This window comes from Homarus americanus, unplaced genomic scaffold (genome assembly GCF_018991925.1).
Source record: "Homarus americanus isolate GMGI-L3 unplaced genomic scaffold, GMGI_Hamer_2.0 scaffold25156, whole genome shotgun sequence".
Classification (NCBI taxonomy): Eukaryota; Metazoa; Arthropoda; class Malacostraca; order Decapoda; family Nephropidae; genus Homarus; species Homarus americanus.
Genome location: NW_024723421.1, coordinates 11944 through 31920, shown reverse-complemented (window position 1 = coordinate 31920; position 19977 = coordinate 11944). Strand labels below are relative to the sequence as shown.

The 19977-nt window shown below is 43.3% G+C and overlaps 2 protein-coding genes across 2 annotated transcripts; one reads left to right on the top strand and one right to left on the bottom strand.

Moving 5' to 3' along the window:
- Positions 1–1827: 1827 nt before the first annotated feature.
- Positions 1828–5029, bottom strand: LOC121863447. Its single transcript, XM_042362107.1, has 3 exons — positions 4273–5029; positions 1913–2104; positions 1828–1882 (listed from the first exon to the last, which is right to left on the bottom strand). The coding sequence occupies exons 1-3, from the start codon at positions 4926–4928 to the stop codon at positions 1879–1881; spliced, it is 852 nt and encodes a 283-aa protein (XP_042218041.1). The 5' UTR covers positions 4929–5029; the 3' UTR covers positions 1828–1878.
- A 212-nt stretch (positions 5030–5241) lies between these two features.
- LOC121863446 lies at positions 5242–18829 on the top strand. The gene is made up of 2 exons (XM_042362106.1): positions 5242–6409; positions 18443–18829. Exons 1-2 carry the CDS (start codon positions 5427–5429, stop codon positions 18633–18635), a joined length of 1176 nt encoding a protein of 391 aa, XP_042218040.1. The 5' UTR covers positions 5242–5426; the 3' UTR covers positions 18636–18829.
- The last annotated feature ends 1148 nt before the right edge of the window (positions 18830–19977 follow it).

The window sequence follows — 19977 nt, the reverse complement described above, 5'->3', positions numbered from 1 at the left end:
TAGCCCTGCCTTCCACTTATACACCTCTATCAGGTCGCCCCTCGCTCTACGTCTCTCAAGGGAGTGCAAATTAAGATGCTTTAACCTGTCTCTATACTCAAGGTTCCTAATGCCCGGGATTAGTCTTGTCATTCTCCTCTGAATTCTTTCCAAGGATTCTATGTCCATTCTGTAATACGGTGACCAGAACTGAACTGCGTAATCCAGGTGTGGTCTCACAAGAGCAAGATACAGTTTTAGGATGACCTCGCTAGTCTTGTAACTAACACTCCTTTGTATGAACCCAAGTACTTTATTAGCCTTGTTACGAGCAAAAACACATTGTTTACTTGGCTTAAGGTTCCTGCTTATCATTACTCCTAAATCGCTCTCGCAGTCGCATTTCTCTATGGCATCATTGTTCATCTGGTATCTGGTTTCCCTGTTTACATCTCCTATACTGAGTACTTTACATTTGTCGACGTTGAATTTCATCTGCCATTTTTCAGACCATTCGAAAAATTTGTTTAGATCTTCCTGTAGTTTTGCCGAGTCCTCGTCAGATTTGATAACACGTCCTATTTTAGTGTCATCAGCAAATTTACTTATGTTGCTGTCAATGCCGTTCAACTTTGCTTGTAAGTCACTTATTTCCCGTTGCGAGAATTTCAAGCTGGTGAATTCCTCGTGCTTGAGAAACTATGTCCCCCGTAGTTGCACAGCGTCAGGGCAGGCTTAGCGTACAGTACACTTCTCACAGGCTGGAGCCGGGCCACAACGTCGTCATCTATGGGACCGGTACTTTACGGTATTGCCAGCGTCTCTTAATCATAAGTGTTGTACCGTATAAATGGTACTGCATTTTTATGTACAGTGAGAGAATGAAGTATGTTCCCAGGTTTGGCCAAAGTATAATGAAACGTGACTACCCAAACACAGTGAATGGTGTCACTGGCGACCCCTTTCCAAAGTTCCACTTCACTCTCTCACTGTACGTGGGTGTACTGTACGTAAAATATAAATAAATCTCACACTTCCACATATAAGTTATATAAACACGGTATACAGTAGTACCTTATGTTACATTTCATACCCGATAATTGTCTTACAGTTTTGTTATTAAATTATTATGTCGTTAAGAACAATGATTTCTTAAACTAATTTTCACCACTTCGTTATCAGTTTACCAGCCGTTCAGGCGGTGCTCTATCCAGTGTTAGTACATGGGGAAACCAGAGTCTGGGAAACCTGTTATGTTTGGTAGTGAGGGTCTCTAATTCGAACGGTGTTACTTGTTTCGAAGCTTTGAACTCTACCATAATTCACTGAAAGGCTTTGTGTATAATGAACAAAGAGATATTTTTTTTTAATTATACAATATATCACTCAACTGTTAGGTGTTTTTCTTTGACGAGACCCAAAGTAATAATAATAATAATACGTTTAACAAAGGCAGAGGCTACAAAGGATCGTATTAAAAGGCTTAAAACCGTTTTTATTTAACTTTATAAAAACTTGTGATTATAAATGAACACATTTTCCATGTTTACCGGGAGGACGATTAAAAGTTGAACACGTTATGGTTATGAAAGTTATGGTAATGATGTTAACTTGTCTTTAAGATGGGGGGTGCAGGGAGAAGGGCGAAGTGATTGGGTGCCATTGGAAAGAGGGGTGGGGAGTTGGAGCAGATTCTGCATCGTCAGCAGGGGCCGCAACAGACTCTACATCGTCAGCAGGGGCCGCAACAGACTCTACATCGTCAGCAGGGGCCGCAACAGACTCTACATCGTCAGCAGGGGCCGCAACAGACTCTACATCGTCAGCAGGGGCCGCAACAGACTCTCGTAGCAGGGGCCGCAACAGACTCTACATCGTTAGCAGGGGCCGCAACAGACTCTACATCGTTAGCAGGGGCCGCAACAGACTCTACATCGTTAGCAGGGGCCGCAACAGACACAGCAGCAGTAAAGAGGAGGGGGTTACATGCACCGCCCAACTACTGCTCTTGTAGACGGCGTAGGAGTGAAGTCCCCCAAAGTAGAGGTGCTGGCCCTCTCCTCCTACTTGTCTACACTGTTCCTGGGCCCCCTCTTTCTTCAACGTCCTCAAGGCCTCCTCACTCCTGAAAGAAGGATTTAAGGAATGATGTCAGCTTTTAAGTCATTTAAGGATAAACTTTCTTAAAAATGGACATTTTGTGAATTTATATTCTCACTTTTGAGAAGAGCATTGTGTGTAGTCTGTTTCTTGACCAGTGTTTGGCCCACCCACCCACCTCATTCTTGTATTGTAACGGTGCTGAAATTCTCTGTTAAATGTCTCTCTTCCCTTGTTATTATATATGTACCACTAATTTCACTTGTATATTATTTGCCAATCAAGTGACCCACTCCACATATATGTAACTTTCATCGTCTCTGTTTATTGTACATTGTCATCCTTTTTGCTGCCGTATTCTTTCAACCAACCGTTAATTATTATATAGATAGAATGCTAAGGCTTCATTATCGTATCGACTGACACCTACGATTGTCGAAAAGAAATTTGACGTGAGACTACATTTTTTTTCTGTGGATTAGTGAAGTAATTCTTATTTACATAGTGAATTGAATTGTAACAGTTTATTTAGCCAGAAAAATACAGATACAGAGTGGATAATAATAACAATATTAACATGGCTGAGCCAGTTGAGAACCTGAGCTCTCTTTGAGGCACCTGATATATACTATACATTTATCTCAAGGAAGTATTATGTAACATTTAGTATCATCTGTAATAGTACAATAGCTTGGTAGTAATAAGTACATCTCATAATGTTACATAAGAACATAGGAAAGTGGGATACTGCAGGAGGCCGACTGGCCCATACAGGGCAGATCCCTTTCACACCCATCCCAGCACTTCCATGTGCCTATCCAACTTCGTCTTGAAGCTCCCTAGCGTCCCCGATCCTACTATAGCACTCGGTAGCCTATTCCACATATCCACAACTCTATTACCAAACCAGTGCTTGCCTATATCCTTTCTGAATCGGAATTTATCTAATTTAAAGCCATTTGTTCTAGTTATTTCGTTATTACTGAGCTTCAGAACATCTTCCATTTTACCCTTGTTAATCCCCGTTGTTTCCCTTTTCCCGTGTGATTTTATCAAGATATATATACATATACATAAATTAGAGTGGAATTTAAAAACAACCTGGGTTGTACAGTAATAAGGTTGAACAAGAGGACAGAGCTTTCAGGATTATGTCTAGTTGGCAATTATGTGTATTGCAATGGTAATTACTTATTTATTTACATGATAATTTCCGATAAAACGGAGTTGGTGGTACAATAAAAGCAAGTACTGTAAATATAGTAGGTGTTACAAGAAATATTAATACTTCGACAATAGATATTTTTTTAGAGATGGTTTAAAGGAAGGGAGCGTAGTCTTTGCTCGGATGGGTGGGGGTAAGTTGTTCCACACCTTCACACCATGATATTTTATGGAGGTCTGGGACTGAGAGGAGCGCATGGGGGGTGGTCTTAGTAGCTCTGGGTGCCTTAAGTTGTATCTCTGATTATTCCGGAACTGGAAGTAATTATTGTCAAGCAAGTGATTGATAGATTTGTAAACAAAGAGGGCACAGCAGTAGGTGTTAATATCTTCGAATTTTAAAAATTTCAATATAGTAAATTTTTCGTTTGTGTGATCTGTTTTTTTCAAGTAGGTCTTTTGACACTGAATATAAGTGTCATTAAATGGTGCTAAGTGTTCAGTGTAAGTAAATCTCTGCTGTTTATTATTAAAGTGTAAGTAAGTGTGTTGTTCTGTATTTATACCAGTGTGAAGTGAGGTGGCAATAAGAGTTACGTATATAAGTTACCACCAAAGGCACTAACATGAGGCCAGTGTGTAGCGGCAGCTGAGGACCGCTGGTGAAATATATAAAGGAACGAGTAAAGACTAGACACCTCAGCTTATTTCACCATAATATTAACCACCTTAACGATAACCAAACCTTACTTGACTAAACCTAACCTAACGCCACTCTGACCTTACCTAATCTAACCTTACCTTATCTACCCAAACCTAACTTAACCCAATCACACATTAGTATAACCTAATCTAATCTACACGAATCTAGCCTAACCTAACTTCACCCAACTTAACCTGACCTACCATAACCAGTCATCCCGCCAAGTAGCAACAGGGTATTTCTTCATCAGGCTAGATAAGTTGTGTTGGGGGGGGGGGCTAATCTTCACTTGACGCTATAATATCCACTACGGAAATGTTACTTACCCACACGCGCAGTACTCGTTCTCGTTCACTAGTGTTAAGAAGTAGTAGTCCAGGTGAGGGTACTCATTAGTGCAGTTCCTGAAACACTGTAGGGCGTCACCATCCCATCGCCGCAGGTACAGAGGCGTGATGAATGTGGTGTTGATTCCCTCCTCCCTGTAACACCCTACATACACAACAACGGGGTCTTCTGAGGGTGTTGTGGTTGATATCGTGGTTGAGTCTGTGGTTGTTGTTGGTGCTTCCGTTGTGGTGGGTGTTGTGTGGTTGTTGTAGTCCAGCTGGTAGATACTGGTGGTGCCGGTGCCTCCACACTTCTGGTGACCTTCGGGACAAATTTGACAGCGGAAGAAGTCGTCTACTGAGCCTGTTTTGTTGCCCAAAGCAGCCTCGTCGCCACAACCACACACCAGCCGCTCGTTCTGTTGGATCATCTTGGCCATCACCAGCTGTGTTGAGGGACGCTGCTGCAGGCAGTGTCTGGCACACTCGGTGGCGGATCTCTCCTCTAGATCAAGGAAAAAAATCTCCAGGTGGGCGTAGTCGAGGTAGTCTTCATTGTAACAAGCGAGGTAGTTGAGGCGCCAGGCGGCTACTCCTCGAAGGTGGTGGACGGCAAGTAGAAACGTGAACCACAACACTGCTCCTGGTCTCATTTTATATGTGGTGGTGAAAGTGTCAGCCCAGACGCTATAGTTAGTAGATGGTTGTCAGTGTCAGCCCAAACACTGGTCTGTTGGACTGAGTCACACCTGATAAAATAAATTTCGGAGATTACATGTGACGCCATCTGATAAGGGAAGCTTGTGTGTTATCTAATCTGAGTGAGTGTGGCGTTGTTACCTTCATCGTATACATCACATCTAAGGAGTAGAGCTGAGGATGAAATGGAAAAAACACTGACGAATTCTGAGGTTATTTAAGTGTTTTGTCTGACAAGAAAATAAGAGAGAAACCTGAGAGTGAAGACGTAATAGGTTAAGAAAACGTGAAATTACGCAACAGGAATTTCCGGATTATTATCAAAGGATTTATGACGTCTATAAACCACTCCAGGTGATAATGGTAGTAAGCGTTTAGTGCCTCAGTTTTTGTGTTGTTTTAAGGCGGTTCAGTCCCAGCTGCCTCGACTCCCTGACCGTAAAGGATTGAAGATGGACCTGAAAGCGAGTTGTTTATTCTTTTTGGTTTTTGTCTTGCTGGATGTTGACAGTGTCTGTGGTGAAGAGGACTATTCTCCAACATCCTCAGGACCTCAGGCTCTCGATGCTATTCCTGTACCCGAGTTTGTGAAGGAGAGGCTACAGGGAATACGGTTTAACCTCCCTGAAGAACTGCATAGCTTGGTAAATTACTCTGTTAACACACAAGTCTCTCCAATTATCATGGAAGAAAACGTTCATTTTGGTAAAGAAAATGTTGCATCAATATTGGGTAAACTATTTCCTCTACCATTTGTGTATTCGAGTAACAAGAACCTGACAAGTAACATCAAGACTTCGGGTAAACACAAAGCAACAGTTCCTCTTCAACTCCAACAAACTGGACACAACACTCGTGTATCAGGCGAGTCTGCACACTGCAGCAGCGCCTCAGGGTTAAACTCATGTTGTCTCAAGCCTCTGTATTGCTACAGCGACAAACCTGGGCCCATTAATTTCAACCACCTTGAGATCCACCATTGGGACCTTCCTGAGAGGTCGGCCGCCGCATGCGGAACCCTCTGTTTACAGCTGCGGCCATCCACCCAACTCGTCTTCACCAAAATGATCGAAATGAACGAACGGCTCGTATGTGGTTGTGGCGACCGCTCTGCCATCACTAGCGAGGACTACGTCATGAACGGTTTCTTCGCGTGTCGGCTGTGCCCCGACGGCAAGCAGCAGTGTGGAGGTCCTAATGCCGTTAGTGTGTACGAGCTTGACCGTGCGGTAACTGTCTCTCACAACCTCGAGTCTGTTGGATGTTTCCAGGTGGTTGATATAAAGAGGACGTATAACGTGACCTACTTGAAGGAGCCCAACAGGTCTGTCAACGCCTGCGCACAGCACTGCAGAACCGTCTCCCCTGACAACCACCTCACCATAGTGCAATACCAGAATACACAAAGTGAAAGCAGCTTGTTTTGTTCGTGTGGGTTAGTAGTGTTGATTTGTAATGCTTTAAGTATATTTCCAATCATATTTGGAGGACTTATGAGTGTAGGGGAGAGTTGGTCTTGGGGATCACGAGGGTCGGTGTGTGTGGGGGGTGGCGGGTTGAGTTATGTTAAGTTTTATATACGAGTGCATTCCCTGTCATTTATTAATTTTAGGCGTATTTCCAGTCACTTCTAATAATTGTAGGTACATATCCAATCACCTTTTAATAATTTTAGGTGCATTCTCAATCATCTAATAATTTTAGGTGCATTTCCAATCACATCTAGTAATTTTAACTGCATTCCCAATCACATTTAGTAATGGTAGGTACACTCGCCAATAAAAAAAATAAATTTTTGCTGCATCACCTGCCTTTTCATGAACCCAGATCTTCAGAGACCTGTGAGGTCTCTGAAGATCTGGGTTCATGAAAATGCAGGTGAGGCGACAAGACTTTTGTTGGTAAATGTACACTTCAAATCATATCTGGCAAGCATTAGTTACGTCCCTTTACCATATCTAGCAGATTCTAGGCACACCTTTAAGCTTATTTAAGGTGCAAGGAGTGCGGCTGCTGAGTGGATACAGCACTCGTCTCCTGTCGGTGGTTCGACCCTGGCACACTTTGTCAACCCAGCTGAAAATGGGTACCTAACTTAACGACTGGGGAAATGAAGGTGGTCAACAATGGTGCCGGCCACACTGTTCCAAATGGACTGTCATGTCTATGGGACCCACTGATATAATTTTAACGTATCACCTGTCTGATAATTTTACCAGCTTACCTGTACTGTAATTTTTAATTAAGGCTTTCGTTTTAAAGTTAGTTGTTGGCTTTGTTACTGTGGTATATAACCGCTGTTGGTGACGTCTCGGGGTATGTGGTGCTTGTGTGTGATGAGAGGAAGTTTATTTGTTTGTGAACACACATGTACTACACTACTACTACTACTTTGCTGTCACTCGGAATCGAGTATGACGATCATCTGGCGATGATACAATGATATGACCTTTTAAGGATGTCACCTTCGTTGGTGAGCTCTAAGGTGACTCGAGATGCCGATATGAGACCGGCAGGGCCACCCGCAGATGTTGCATGTGCGGAGGGCTACATCTAGTGCGGGAGGGGCGGCGGTAACGTCCTCGGCGCTGGGGATGGTCTGCAGTCGGTCAAACTCGAAAGTATTAACACCTTCTCGTGTGGTGCTCCTCCAAGCGTTACAATGTGGAGTGATCGTCTCCCAGGTGAGGGGGTCGATTTGGCACTTTTTCAGGTATGTCTTAAGACTATCCTTATACCTTTTCAGTTGCCCGCCAGCATTACGTTAACCATTCGTTAGGTGACTGTAAAGTAGCTGCTTTGACAGTCTACTGTCGTCCATGCGGGTAACATGGCCAGTCCAATGCAGTTGTTCACGGATAATGGCAACCTCGATGCTCCTACAGTTGGTGTTATCGAGAATACTGGCATTTGTTCTTTTGTCTTCCCAGTGAACCCAGACGATGGAACGTAGTCTACGTAGTTGAAAGTTCTAAAGTGCCTTGAGGTGCCATACAGCAAGGTGGGGAGGACCACTGATTGATATACTTGCAGCTTTGTAGATAATATAAGCTCCCTACAGCTGAAGACATGGTTGTGAAATCTGCCAAAGGCTTGAGATGCACATCTGATTTGATGTTGGATGTCTTCATCGATGTTCGTGATGGTGGATAGGTGAGAGCAAAGGTACCGAAATTGGGCAACATTAGAGAGGGTAGTACCGTTAATTCAGTGTGAGCAACGAGAGCCAGATCGTCTGCGTACTGAAGTTCAGCGATGAAAGCGTCCGGCATCTTTGTTCCTTCCTGGAGTCGTCTTATGTTGAAAACTCCCTTCATCCGGAACTGGATGTCCACCCCGTCGCCTAAATTGGAACTGGCACGAGTAAGGAAGGCATCCAAGAAAATGGGAAAGAGTTTTTGCCAGTACAAATCCTTGTTTTACCCCTGTTTGGCTAGGGAAGAACTCAGACTGGGTGCCATTGCACAGGACACTGCCGTTCATGCCATCGTGGAGTTGCCTCACAATAGCGATGAATTTTGGTGGGCAGCCAAAACGGCTTCTCTGTTGACCGAGTCGAAGGCCTTGGATAGGTTGATGAAGGCACTTTTCCTGCATCTGACGGGCAGCAAAGATCATGTCAGTGGTGCTACGTGATGGTCTAAAGCCACATTGAGATTATGGGAGGAAGTTTTCCGCCTCAGGAAGAAGTCTGTTTAGGAGGACTCAGGCGATAATCTTGCCAGTACGGAGAGCAGCGAGATCCGCGGTAGCTACCATAGTCTGACCAGTCTCCTTTGTTCTAATAAATATTGACGATGGAGGCGTCTTTTAAGATCTTAGGGGAATTCCTCCTACTCCCACATATTCTTCAGAAGAGAATGGAGACGGCTGGTAAGCAGAGGTCCTGCTTTATACACCCCGGCTGAGATTACATCAGGCCCTGAGTCTTTGTTACTTTTTCATCTGTTTGATGGCAGCAGCTACCTCATCCAGGGATGGGGGATAGCTGAGGTGGGTCGGCTGTGGGAGCTGCTGGGTAGTAAGGACATCCACATCGGTGTTTCGGTTGAGCAGGGAATGGTAGTACTCTTTCCAGCGCTTACTGATGGATGTCTTCTTCGTCTTTAATTAGGGAGTTACCGTCGGATCAGCAGAGGGGGGCTGCGCCATGAGTAGTTGGGTCATACATTGCTTTAGTTTAGTGTGTCGCGATCCCACTACCCTATATACCTGGGGAGTGAAACCTACCCCAAGTTATTATCAAATAAAGGAACAAATAGGGAACACGGCAATAATTATCCCCACAAAAACCTACTCAACTAAATGTACTTGAATAAGTAAGAACAGTTGAAATAAGTGAATCACAAAAGGGAAGATAATTAATTAATTCAATTTATGTTCTAAAGGGAGTAATGACTAGCAAACAAGAATTTAAGGGAATAAGTGATTGTATATTAAAATAAGAGTGATGCCGGAAGGGTGAAAATATACCGTAAGGAGTTAGACCAAACGATTATTACTTAACATAACTATATTACATAGACATACAAAATATATATATATACAACAATCCCTACAAAATAGTTATTTCCTACCAAACAGGAGATTCCTTACCACCAGGATCCCTTCCTAGGCCTAACTAAACGTGTCACTAATACCTGATACCCCTAGGGCATTGCAGAAGACTGGACAAGGCACTAGACAAGGGTCAAGGCTAGAGAACGAATGGACACGTCTACCATATGTCATGGTTTTTCGCTACTGGGGAAGCGTGCCCACGCGGTGGAGGAGCGCGTCTCGAATCACATGATCCAGGACATTTGCTAGATATTTTACATAATTAATTAATACTACTCTTGATTTGACTTAACAGAGTAACACAATGATGCATATTAATAACATACATAAATATACAATTAACCTAAGTAACTAAGAACAATAATAATATAATAAGTACAATTAACAAGTTAGTAGCTTGTGTGAAATGTAGGCGTGAACATCTGCCTCACGCTATGCGAGTTCCCGAGCGCTCAGGCACGTGACACCTCCCCCAAAAAAGTGAGCTTACAACTAACTGGAAGCGAAAATGGATATACAGCTACACAGTGAAAGTAATAACTAACACAATCAGTTTAAATCAATATGAAGCAAAATAATTCATAATATAAACACAAGGTACTCAATGACAATAAAACAAAAAATAATTTGCATATAGACATAGTTTCTAAATAATCAGACTCGAGAAAGTGCATCAGCCAACACGTTCTCTTTTCCGCGGATATGGGAAATGTTCAAGTTATAGGGCTGAAGTGATAGAGCCCACCTCAAAAGTCTTTGGTTGGTATGTTTCATCTTGTCAACAAAAGTAAGTGGGTTATGATCAGTGAACACTTGAACGGGATAAGCAGTGCTGCCAATATATACTTTGAAGTTTTCTAGTGCCATGATCAGTGATAAAGCCTCCTTTTCAATGGTGGCATAGTTTCTTTGATATTTGTTAAATTTTCTAGAAAAATAGCACAGCGGATGAAGCACTTGATCACTCTCACCCTCTTGTTGAAGCACAGCACCACTGGCGTCGACATGGAGAGTGAACTGTTTCTGGAGGTCAGGTGCAAGTAGTACAGGAGCATTTGCCAGCAGGGATTTCAGATTCTCAAAAGATTCCTGGCAAGCCGAAGTCCACTTGAAGGTTTTCTTGCCACTCAGCAGGTCAGTCATGGGAGAGGCAACGGAGGAGAAGTTTGGACAAAAACGGCGGTAGTACCCCGCCATACCCAGCAACCTCATCACACACTTCTTATCGCCTGGCACTGGATAATGTTGAATTGCCTCAATTTTGGCTGCTATAGGCTGGACTTCCCCTTGTCCGACCACATGCCCCAAGAAAGTGACGTGGGCATGGCCGAACTCAGTTTTGATGAGGTTCACCGTCAGCTTGCTTGCAGCCAGTACGGAGAAGAGGGCTTGTAGACGACTCGTGTGATCTTCCCAGGAACTGCTGAAGACGATAAGGTCGTCTAGGTAACAGCGGACACCTTCCAGACCAGACGTGATGAAATTCATGAGGCGTTGAAAGGTTGCAGGGGCGTTCCGCATACCAAACGGAAGGACTGTGAATTGGTACAACCCCTCAGGAGTGACAAAAGCAGAGATGGCCCTGGAGCGTTCAGTCAGTCTTATCTGGTAGTAGCCCTGGAGGAGATCCAACTTGGTCACGTACCTTGCCTGTCCAAGATCGTCGATCACGTCGTCGATGCGTGGCAAGGGATAACCATCGGGTTCAGTGACAGCAATCACCTTGCGATAATCCACACAGCCGCATTGACCCATTCGGCTTTGGAACTAGAACAACAGCGGATGCCCATGGACTGATGCTGGGTTCGACGAGGCCTAGCTCTTGAAGACGCTGTACCTCGGCTCGCACACACTCCCGCTTGAAGGCATTAAGACGGTAGGGACGCTGTCGGATTGGCTTGGCTCCCCTGGTCTCAACGTCATGCTCCAGCACTGAACAAGAGAGTGGGTAATCACCAACTATAATAAGATACTCCTGTAATAGAGACTTTATATTATTGGCTTGGTCACTAGAGAGATGGCACAACTTAGCACTGGGGTCCTCCAAGATAGTCGAGTTTTCCACTTTTACACTTGACCCATTCATTATTTCAGAAAAACACTGATCTTTATAATCCTTACACTCTGGCACAATGATACAATTTGGCAAGGATTGATCAACACAAGCAACTGCTTTTCCCAGGGTTTCGTTACGAACATGATATGACTTTAAAAGATTGACATGGATAAGGCGTTTTTTCTTACGCCGTTCAGGGGTGCTAATCACATAATTCACGGACCCCTGTTTTTCTAGTACTTCATATGGACCACTGTATTTGGATTTAAAAGGGTGATCATGTAAGGGCAGGAAGGCCAACACCTGCTCCCCCACTTGGAATTGTCTAGGTTTTGCCTGATGGGCCTTATCAAAATGCAGTTTCATTTTCACCTGAGCACACCTTAAGTTGGACTGGGCAAGTTCTACAGCCAGACGCAACTTCTCCTTGAATTGGACCACATATGAAGCTAAGGGCGTCGCGCTCTGATCACTCAACCAACACTCTTTTAACACCTTAAGAGGCCCTCGCGCCTCGTGTCCATAGACGAGCTGGAAGGGCGAAAATCCTAGCGACTCTTGTTTACTGTCTCGAACAGCAAACAAAAGCAGGTCAACTCCCTCGTCCCAATCCTTCCCAGTCTCCAGACAGATGGTGCGCAACATGAGTTTTAGTGTCTGGTGAAATCTCTCTACCACCCCCTGTGACTGAGGGTGATAGGCCGAAGACCTCAACTGCCGGACTCCCAGGGTTTGCATTACCTGATTAAACAACCGGGAAGTAAAATTGGAACCCTGATCTGACTGCACCACTGTAGGAAGGCCTACTTGAGTGAAGAAGTGGGTTAAGGCTTTGATAACATTCTTCGCTGTGATGCGGCGCAAGGGAATGGCTTCAGGATAACGGGTTGCACAATCAATAATGGTTAGCAAGAACTGATGACCACGAGGGGTCTTAGGTAAGGGACCGACACAATCTATGACCACCTTACTAAAGGGCTCTTCAATGACTGGGATAGGCTGCAGAGGGAATGGTTTAACACTGGAGTTCGGTTTCCCCGCTACCTGACAATCATGGCAAGTGCGACAGTAAGAGTTGACGTCTTTCTTCATCCTAGGCCAAAAGAACTGGGATAAAATTTTTGCATAGGTCTTCCTAACTCCTAAATGACCACCCACCCCATCATGAGCGATACTAAGTACGTCCTGCCGCAAAGGTTTGGGAATAACAACTTGATGATGAACTAACCAAGGCTGATTGGCAGGAGAATTGGAGGGACGGAACTTCCGCATTAAAACACCAGACCTAGTGTAGTAGCAATTTGATTCTTGCTCAGCTTCTGTCTCAGTAACTGACCTATTGAGAAAACCTACTAGCTCAGGATCCCCTGCTTGTAGCTCAATAAACTTACTCCTAGTGATGGGAGAGGAACCAAAACTAGTGACATCTGGGTTCCTATCTCCATCAGAACTACTCTGGAGGTTATCTGGTTGTGGGGAATCCTCAAAAAATTCACTGAGACCAAGATCAGTATGGTCCGGCTGGATAAGATTATCCTCGGACTTCTCACAGTCCTGGAGGGAAACTTCATCAACTTCACTAGTCTCTTCTACCTCTGTACTGCGGCTCATGCTACAGGTCACAGCACACGCAGGGAACAACCCTGGAAAGTCTACTTCTAACTGCACAGTATTATTCTCGGCAGTGGGACAAGATGAGATCACAACATTAGGGAACATCATGTCGCCAACGAGGTCGGCCCTACCTCAGCCAGAGCCCTTCCAACGGGTGGCTTCTCCTACTCCTAACGGCAGCCTGGCAACACGGATGACCTGCAGGTACACCGCCGTGTAAAGGTCACGACCCCACCAGTCCAAACCGTTCACCAACGCAGCTACCAGTATGGCATGAATCCAGGGAATGGGCAGCAACACAATAACAAGAATAAAATTTATGGGCCTGTGTCTCTCCAAGAGTTTAACAAGTGGGTTGACTAGATTGATCCAAAAGCTAAGGAACCAGAGGGAACTTAAAATGGTTCAAGGTTGATATCGTAATGAAGCATCCCGGGGGCAACAGTCTGACTGAGGGGCAGTGACACTGGGCTCCAATAATTTCCTCAAGACCCGGCTCAGCCACCATATTCAAAAGAGCAGGGGATCCTTGGTGAGGAATTTCTTTTCTTCAACGAGACAGTCATGATGACGTGTCCTGTTCTTACAGTGCATGCAGCAAGTTTCTCTCACCAGTGAGGTAGATCCACCTGTCCACATGGACCGCCGTCACCAGGGTAGATGATGCAGAACCTGAGGTCCGGGTCAGTGCCAACAAGAGGCAGGGACGGTGTAGATGTTGGTGTGGGCCATGGAAAGTGAAGGACTGGGACATGAGAACATAAGACCTGGGTTACATTTCTATTAGTTAAGGAAAAATGGTGTGCCTGGACCAGCATCAGCCCAGGTGCAGAATCCTCTCTGATCCAAGTGTGTCGAATGTCGCCTGGGATACACTTTTTAACCTCCTCTAGCAGAGATTAGTTCAACAAGCTTGCTCATGTTCTGCAGCAGGCAGACTCACTTTCAATCACCTCCGACAAGACCTGTTTCTACCTGAAGAACTCCACAAATGTTTGTTTGTCAGTCTTCCAGCAGTTGGAACTGTTGCTTGGTGAGCTTCAAGAACAAGTTATAAGCGCTCAAGAGCCACCAGACTTAACAAAGGCATAGTCTCCGACATTGATCCTCAGAGGGCAACACATCTAATGTACACAGTGAAGATCCTATAAATAAGTTGGGAGCTAGGTTGAAACAGGCCACTTGTTAAGTCAGGCAATTTTCTCAAAAAGAAAGATTTGTCTGGTTCTTCCTCATTAAATTTGGGAACACTGTTTAGAGATTGTTTGTCTACACTGAATGTTGAAATGTAATACTACCTTGAGCCAAACCTCGTTGTTGAGTTTCCAGCTCCTCAGTCTCTTGAATTCAACATGAATGAATTGCTTGGTATAACAATTTCCTCTGAATTGCCATTGGGTGGGCTGTGATTTCATTGTCAATAAGTTAATTGAGACAGCCTCTTCTAACCTAAGCCCTTATTCATGGAAGGCCTTCTACTTATAATAAATGGCAAGGATTGCCCTCTGCAGCAAGTAAGCCCCTTCAGTACTTCAGCTGAATGCCAGAACCAAAAAAAAAAAGCTTTCAGGTCGGTATGTTGAACTCAAGTCGAGTGGCGAAAAAAAAGTAGCCGTGGCGGCTAATGCTAGCTGGCTAATTAATAATATCAAAAATGCAATCGCTGCAAACACATGAGGATTAACCAAATACCTGGTACAAGATAATTTAACTCACCGGTAACCAATAATAACGAAGAACAATATAAATAGGCCTGACAACGCATCCAAAATAACGGCGATGAAACAACACCTGGCGAGTAACAACACTTGATATGACACAACAATGGTGGTTAGCTCCCGGACACAGGCCCCCCACTTGTCGCGATCCCACTACCCTTTATACCTGGGGAGTGAAACCTACCCCAAGTTATTATCAAATAAAGGAACAAATAGGGAAAACGGCAATAATTATCCCCACAAAAACCTACTCAACTAAATGTACTTGAATAAGTATGAACAAGTTGAAATAAGTGAATCACAAAAGGGAAGATAATTAATTAATTCAATTTATGTTCTAAAGGGAGTAATGACTAGCAAACAAGAATTTAAGGGAATAAGTGATTGTGTATTAAAATAAGAGTGATGCCGGAAGGGTGAAAATATACCTTAAGGAGTTAGACCAAACGAATATTACTTAACATAACTATATTACATAGACATACAAAATATATATATACAACAATCCCTACAAAATAGTTATTTCCTACCAAACAGGAGATTCCTTACCACCAGGATCCCTTCCTAGGCCTAACTAAACGTGTCACTAATACCCCTAGGGCATTGCAGAAGACTGGACAAGGCACTAGACAAGGGTCAAGGCTAGAGAACAAATGGGCACGTCTACCATATGCCACGGTTTTTCGCTACTGGGGAAGTGTGCCCACGCCGTGGAGGAGCGCGTCTCATATCACGTGATCCAGGACATTTGCTAGATATTTTATATAATTAATTAATACTACTCTTGATTTGACTTAACAGAGTAACACAATGATGCATATTAATAACATACATAAATATACAATTAACCTAAGTAACTAAGAACAATAATAATATAATAAGTACAATTAACAAGTTAATAGCTTGTGTGAAATGTAGGCGTGAACATATGCCTCACGCCATGCGAGTTCCCGAGCGCTCAGGCACGTGACAAGTGGAACTGAAAAATTCGCGAATCTTGTGCTGATCGGCAATTTTTTTGCATTTCACACGCTTAATTTTTCCACCTTTCGTTCTTTAAATGGCTAAATTTGCGTTGGGCCATCGCTTTCTTCTAGCGGAAGGTATCAGCTTTGGTCCGAGACTGAAATTTTTTTCTCCAATCTCTCCCCCCCACGACTACATGTCGTGACTTTTCTATCCTTCATGTCTGGTTTTGCCTTTAGCCCCCAGGAAGCCTTCCATCCTTTCCCCACCTTAACCTGAAAAAAAAATAAAATAAAAAAATAAAACAAAAATACCCATGAGGGTTGTTTTGCCAATATTTGAAGACAGCACGTTCATCATTGATGAGTACGTCGATTTCCTGGTTATTTTCATTAACCTAATCCTGGTGTTTTCTCTCGATCTGGCCGAGGGTCTCTAATGTTTTTGTAATGGCAGCGTTCAGAATACCCCTTTTGGCATTCGGATTTAGGTTATTTCTTGTTGGGTTGCTTATCAGCCCATTTTCGAACTACTCTTTGAAAGCATGTGCTACCGCTGGATCATCCAATCGCCTGGTCTTAAAACCTCTTCTGGAGGCTTGTTGCCTTCGCCGGCTTAGGGCGACGTGAAGGGGAGTTTGGCTTTGAAAAGCCAATGATCTGTGTCACATTGGTCTGAGCTACGCATGGCTCGGGTGTTGCCAAGAACTCTTGAACTTTTCGGCCTGCCTAAACAAGGCGTTGGTGAAAGTGAGTGTTCAACAATTTGCTGAGGAGAAGTAGGCTTTTTGGGATTACATTTGCCCACTCCTTTTCTCCCCATTGCTCCCTGTCATGAGTCTGCATCTCTTTCAACTCTGGCATTGAAGTCTCCTAGGAGCTGACACTCTGTCAAGGTCGGCATAAAAGGCCGCCTTGATGTCATCCTCTGCATCCAGTGTTGGGAAGTATGCACTAATGAATAAGGAATGACTACTGTAGACTAATTCAGTGGGACTCAAGAGCGTCATGAGGCGCTCGGTGACCCCAACAGGCATTTCAGTTAGCTTAAGTAGGATGGATTGGCGAATGGCATATCCAACTCCATAAATGCGGTTTCTCTCCACAGCAGGCTTACATTTCCAGAACAAGGTATAGCCGGACCCCTGTTCTGTGAGTCGACCTTCGTCTGGGAGTTGGGACTCACTGATGGCTGCTTTGTCGATGTTATACCGAGCCAGCTCTTTTGCTACAAAGGCGGCTCTTCTTTCAGGACGTGCATATTTGTGCCAGTATCCAGAAGGGTCCTGACATTCCATGCAGTAACCATAAAAGGTTGTATAATCTGATTTTGCTTTAATCTGTGATTATGTTTTCGACTGAATTAGGAGGACCTTACTGGTTACCCAGTCAATTTGTTTTTTTAGGCAGGCTATGTTTAGTACTCCTTTTCTAGCCCTCTCCCCATATGGGGAGAGCAGAGTGGCTCCTAGAAAGGGCTGCTCTGTCCCGTAGACAGGACTGGATTGCAATGTTGCCGAGATCCCAGTGTATAAAAAACCATCTTATCTGTGCCGCCCATGTGCAGAGTTGTGACTAGAGACTCCCGGCAGTTATCTCTGCCTGTCCCCGTCGCCACACACGCACATCATTGTGATTCACATATTAATGTTATTTAGAGTAAACGATGTTGGCTAACTTCGTGTTTTTTTTTAAATTACATTATATTAATAATTGATATTTATTGGGTCATAAAAGTCCTCCTGTCATAAGAGGAGACCATATTGAGACTCCAGCCCGTCCTCCTATCACCCCTAGATTACGTGAGTCCTAAAAAGAAAATAAATAAATAAATAAATAAATATGCATATATTGTTCAGACCTGTAGCACAAGCTGGGAATACCACCCTAATGTGCGGTAACACATTCTAAGTATAATTTGTGTTTTGCTCTACGTATTTATATCCTTGGTTATGTTGTAACTGCATAAGTAACACCTTAACCTTTTCCCATCCCTCTAGCCCCAAACACCTTCCTCATCCCCCCCCCCCCACACACCGACCCCCAGGTGAATGCTTCGGATTCACGAGTAGATACTCTCGGGGCTCACACCTCACAGAGAGGGTAGTTGACAACGCTGAGTACTAATAGGAAATGTCCCCAGCTAAAAACACACACGTACACACGTACGTACACACATACGTAGACACGTGTGTTCGCGTGTGCGCGTTCGCGTTTTGTGTACTTTTATTTATTCAGTCTTTGTAATTCACCATACACAGTCATCACCCTATACAACTGAAGTCTTCTCTGTATATATTCTTGTATCCATGTTCACAATACATGCAGGTGAGAACATATACAGGTATGGTTTTGGTGATGTTGACACCACATGTATATAACCCCTTATTAAGTACCTTCCTGTACTGTATATAACCCCTTATTAAGTACCTTCCTGTACTGTATATAACCCCTTATTAAGTACCTTCCTGTACTTATATTAATGACTCGCTGGCGGGCTCTTATGGCCAGTCGTATGAGAAGGAGACGGTCATTTCTCCTTGTATTTCCCACAGGAGCAATGACGCCGTACTGAAGGACGTATCACCTGTCAATGAGAGTGAGTGTTGGTGGATCTGTCCTGACGGAGGCAGTGCTTGCGGCGGACCTAACACTTACAGCATTTACAGCAGTGCTACTTGGATACCTCGCACATCCAAGTCTCTCCTGCTGGTGATGCTGTATCTGTTGTGTGCCCTGCTGAAGTAGGTCTTCCCTGTTGCTGTGACGGGATGGTGCCGTGATGGGATGGGATGGTGCCTTGACATGGGATGGTGCTGTGCCGGGGTGGTGGTGTGTCGGGGAGTCTCTCGGAGTATTTACCATCCTCAGTGTCTTATGATATGATGGTGATTGATCCCCTTAAGACTACATCCCTAACACATCTGCTGCGCCTGCTTCAGGGCATCACCACCTCGAAACTGGTATATGATAGATAGATAGATACAATTAATAGAAAGATATCACTGATAGCAGATGTGATTACCTGCAGGAGTTTGACGAAGAAAGTGAAGTGATTTTATTATTTGATCAGTCATCTCCAGGCAGGAAGAAAACTTATTGTATTAACATAGATTATAATCTTTGTTAATACAAATCTTATACACCTTATAAATAATTATTTATAAGGTGTATAAGAGTTTTTCTTGATTTATTGAACATACTCACGTATCTTGGCATATTTTACGGTACACTATTATTTACAACTATTAAATCTAGGTTCACATTATTCTACAAGAGTGAGTGAGTGAGTGATTGATTGAGTACTTTTTGTGGTAAATTGTAATGTAGTAGGCGAGGTGTGTGTGCGCGAGAGCGCGCGTTAGGCTCAAACTCTTTTATTCAGACAATCTATGGATTATTCTATACCACATTATTTTGGAAATTATATAAAAAGTAAAAATTTTCTAATCGCTCAAAGATTCGTGGGTAACTGTGACAAGAAAATGTCGGTTACTGTAACATAGATGAGTGACGTGTAGGTATGAGTGTTATAATGATCAGAATTTGAGTGTAATATTGATAGTTAATTTATTTGTATTGCCATTGGTAAAAAATGAAACTTGTGATTATAGTATGTTATTGATTATAGTTAATTAGTTTATATATATATATATATATATATATATATATATATATATATATATATATATATATATATATATATATATATATATATATATATATATACACACACACACATACAATAAAATCAGCCAATATTTTCCTTATTTATGTTATCCTCTTCATCACTTGTCAACTGTTCCTTGTTCCATTGTTGACAAGTTCTGGGCAGGTCTTTGGCAGGTAATTCGTCTGATAGTTTTCTGTGTTGATGACAGCTTTAACTTGAAGCTGTGACCATCCGTAAACTCCAGGTATGTACCTGACTCGTGATTCAAGATTCCAGGATTTTGCAAATTGAAATTTTCAATTTATTTATATCATAATTATTCAAACTATGAGTTCCTGACACACACACACACACACACACACACACACACACCCACAAAAACAAACACACACACACACACAACACACACACACACAC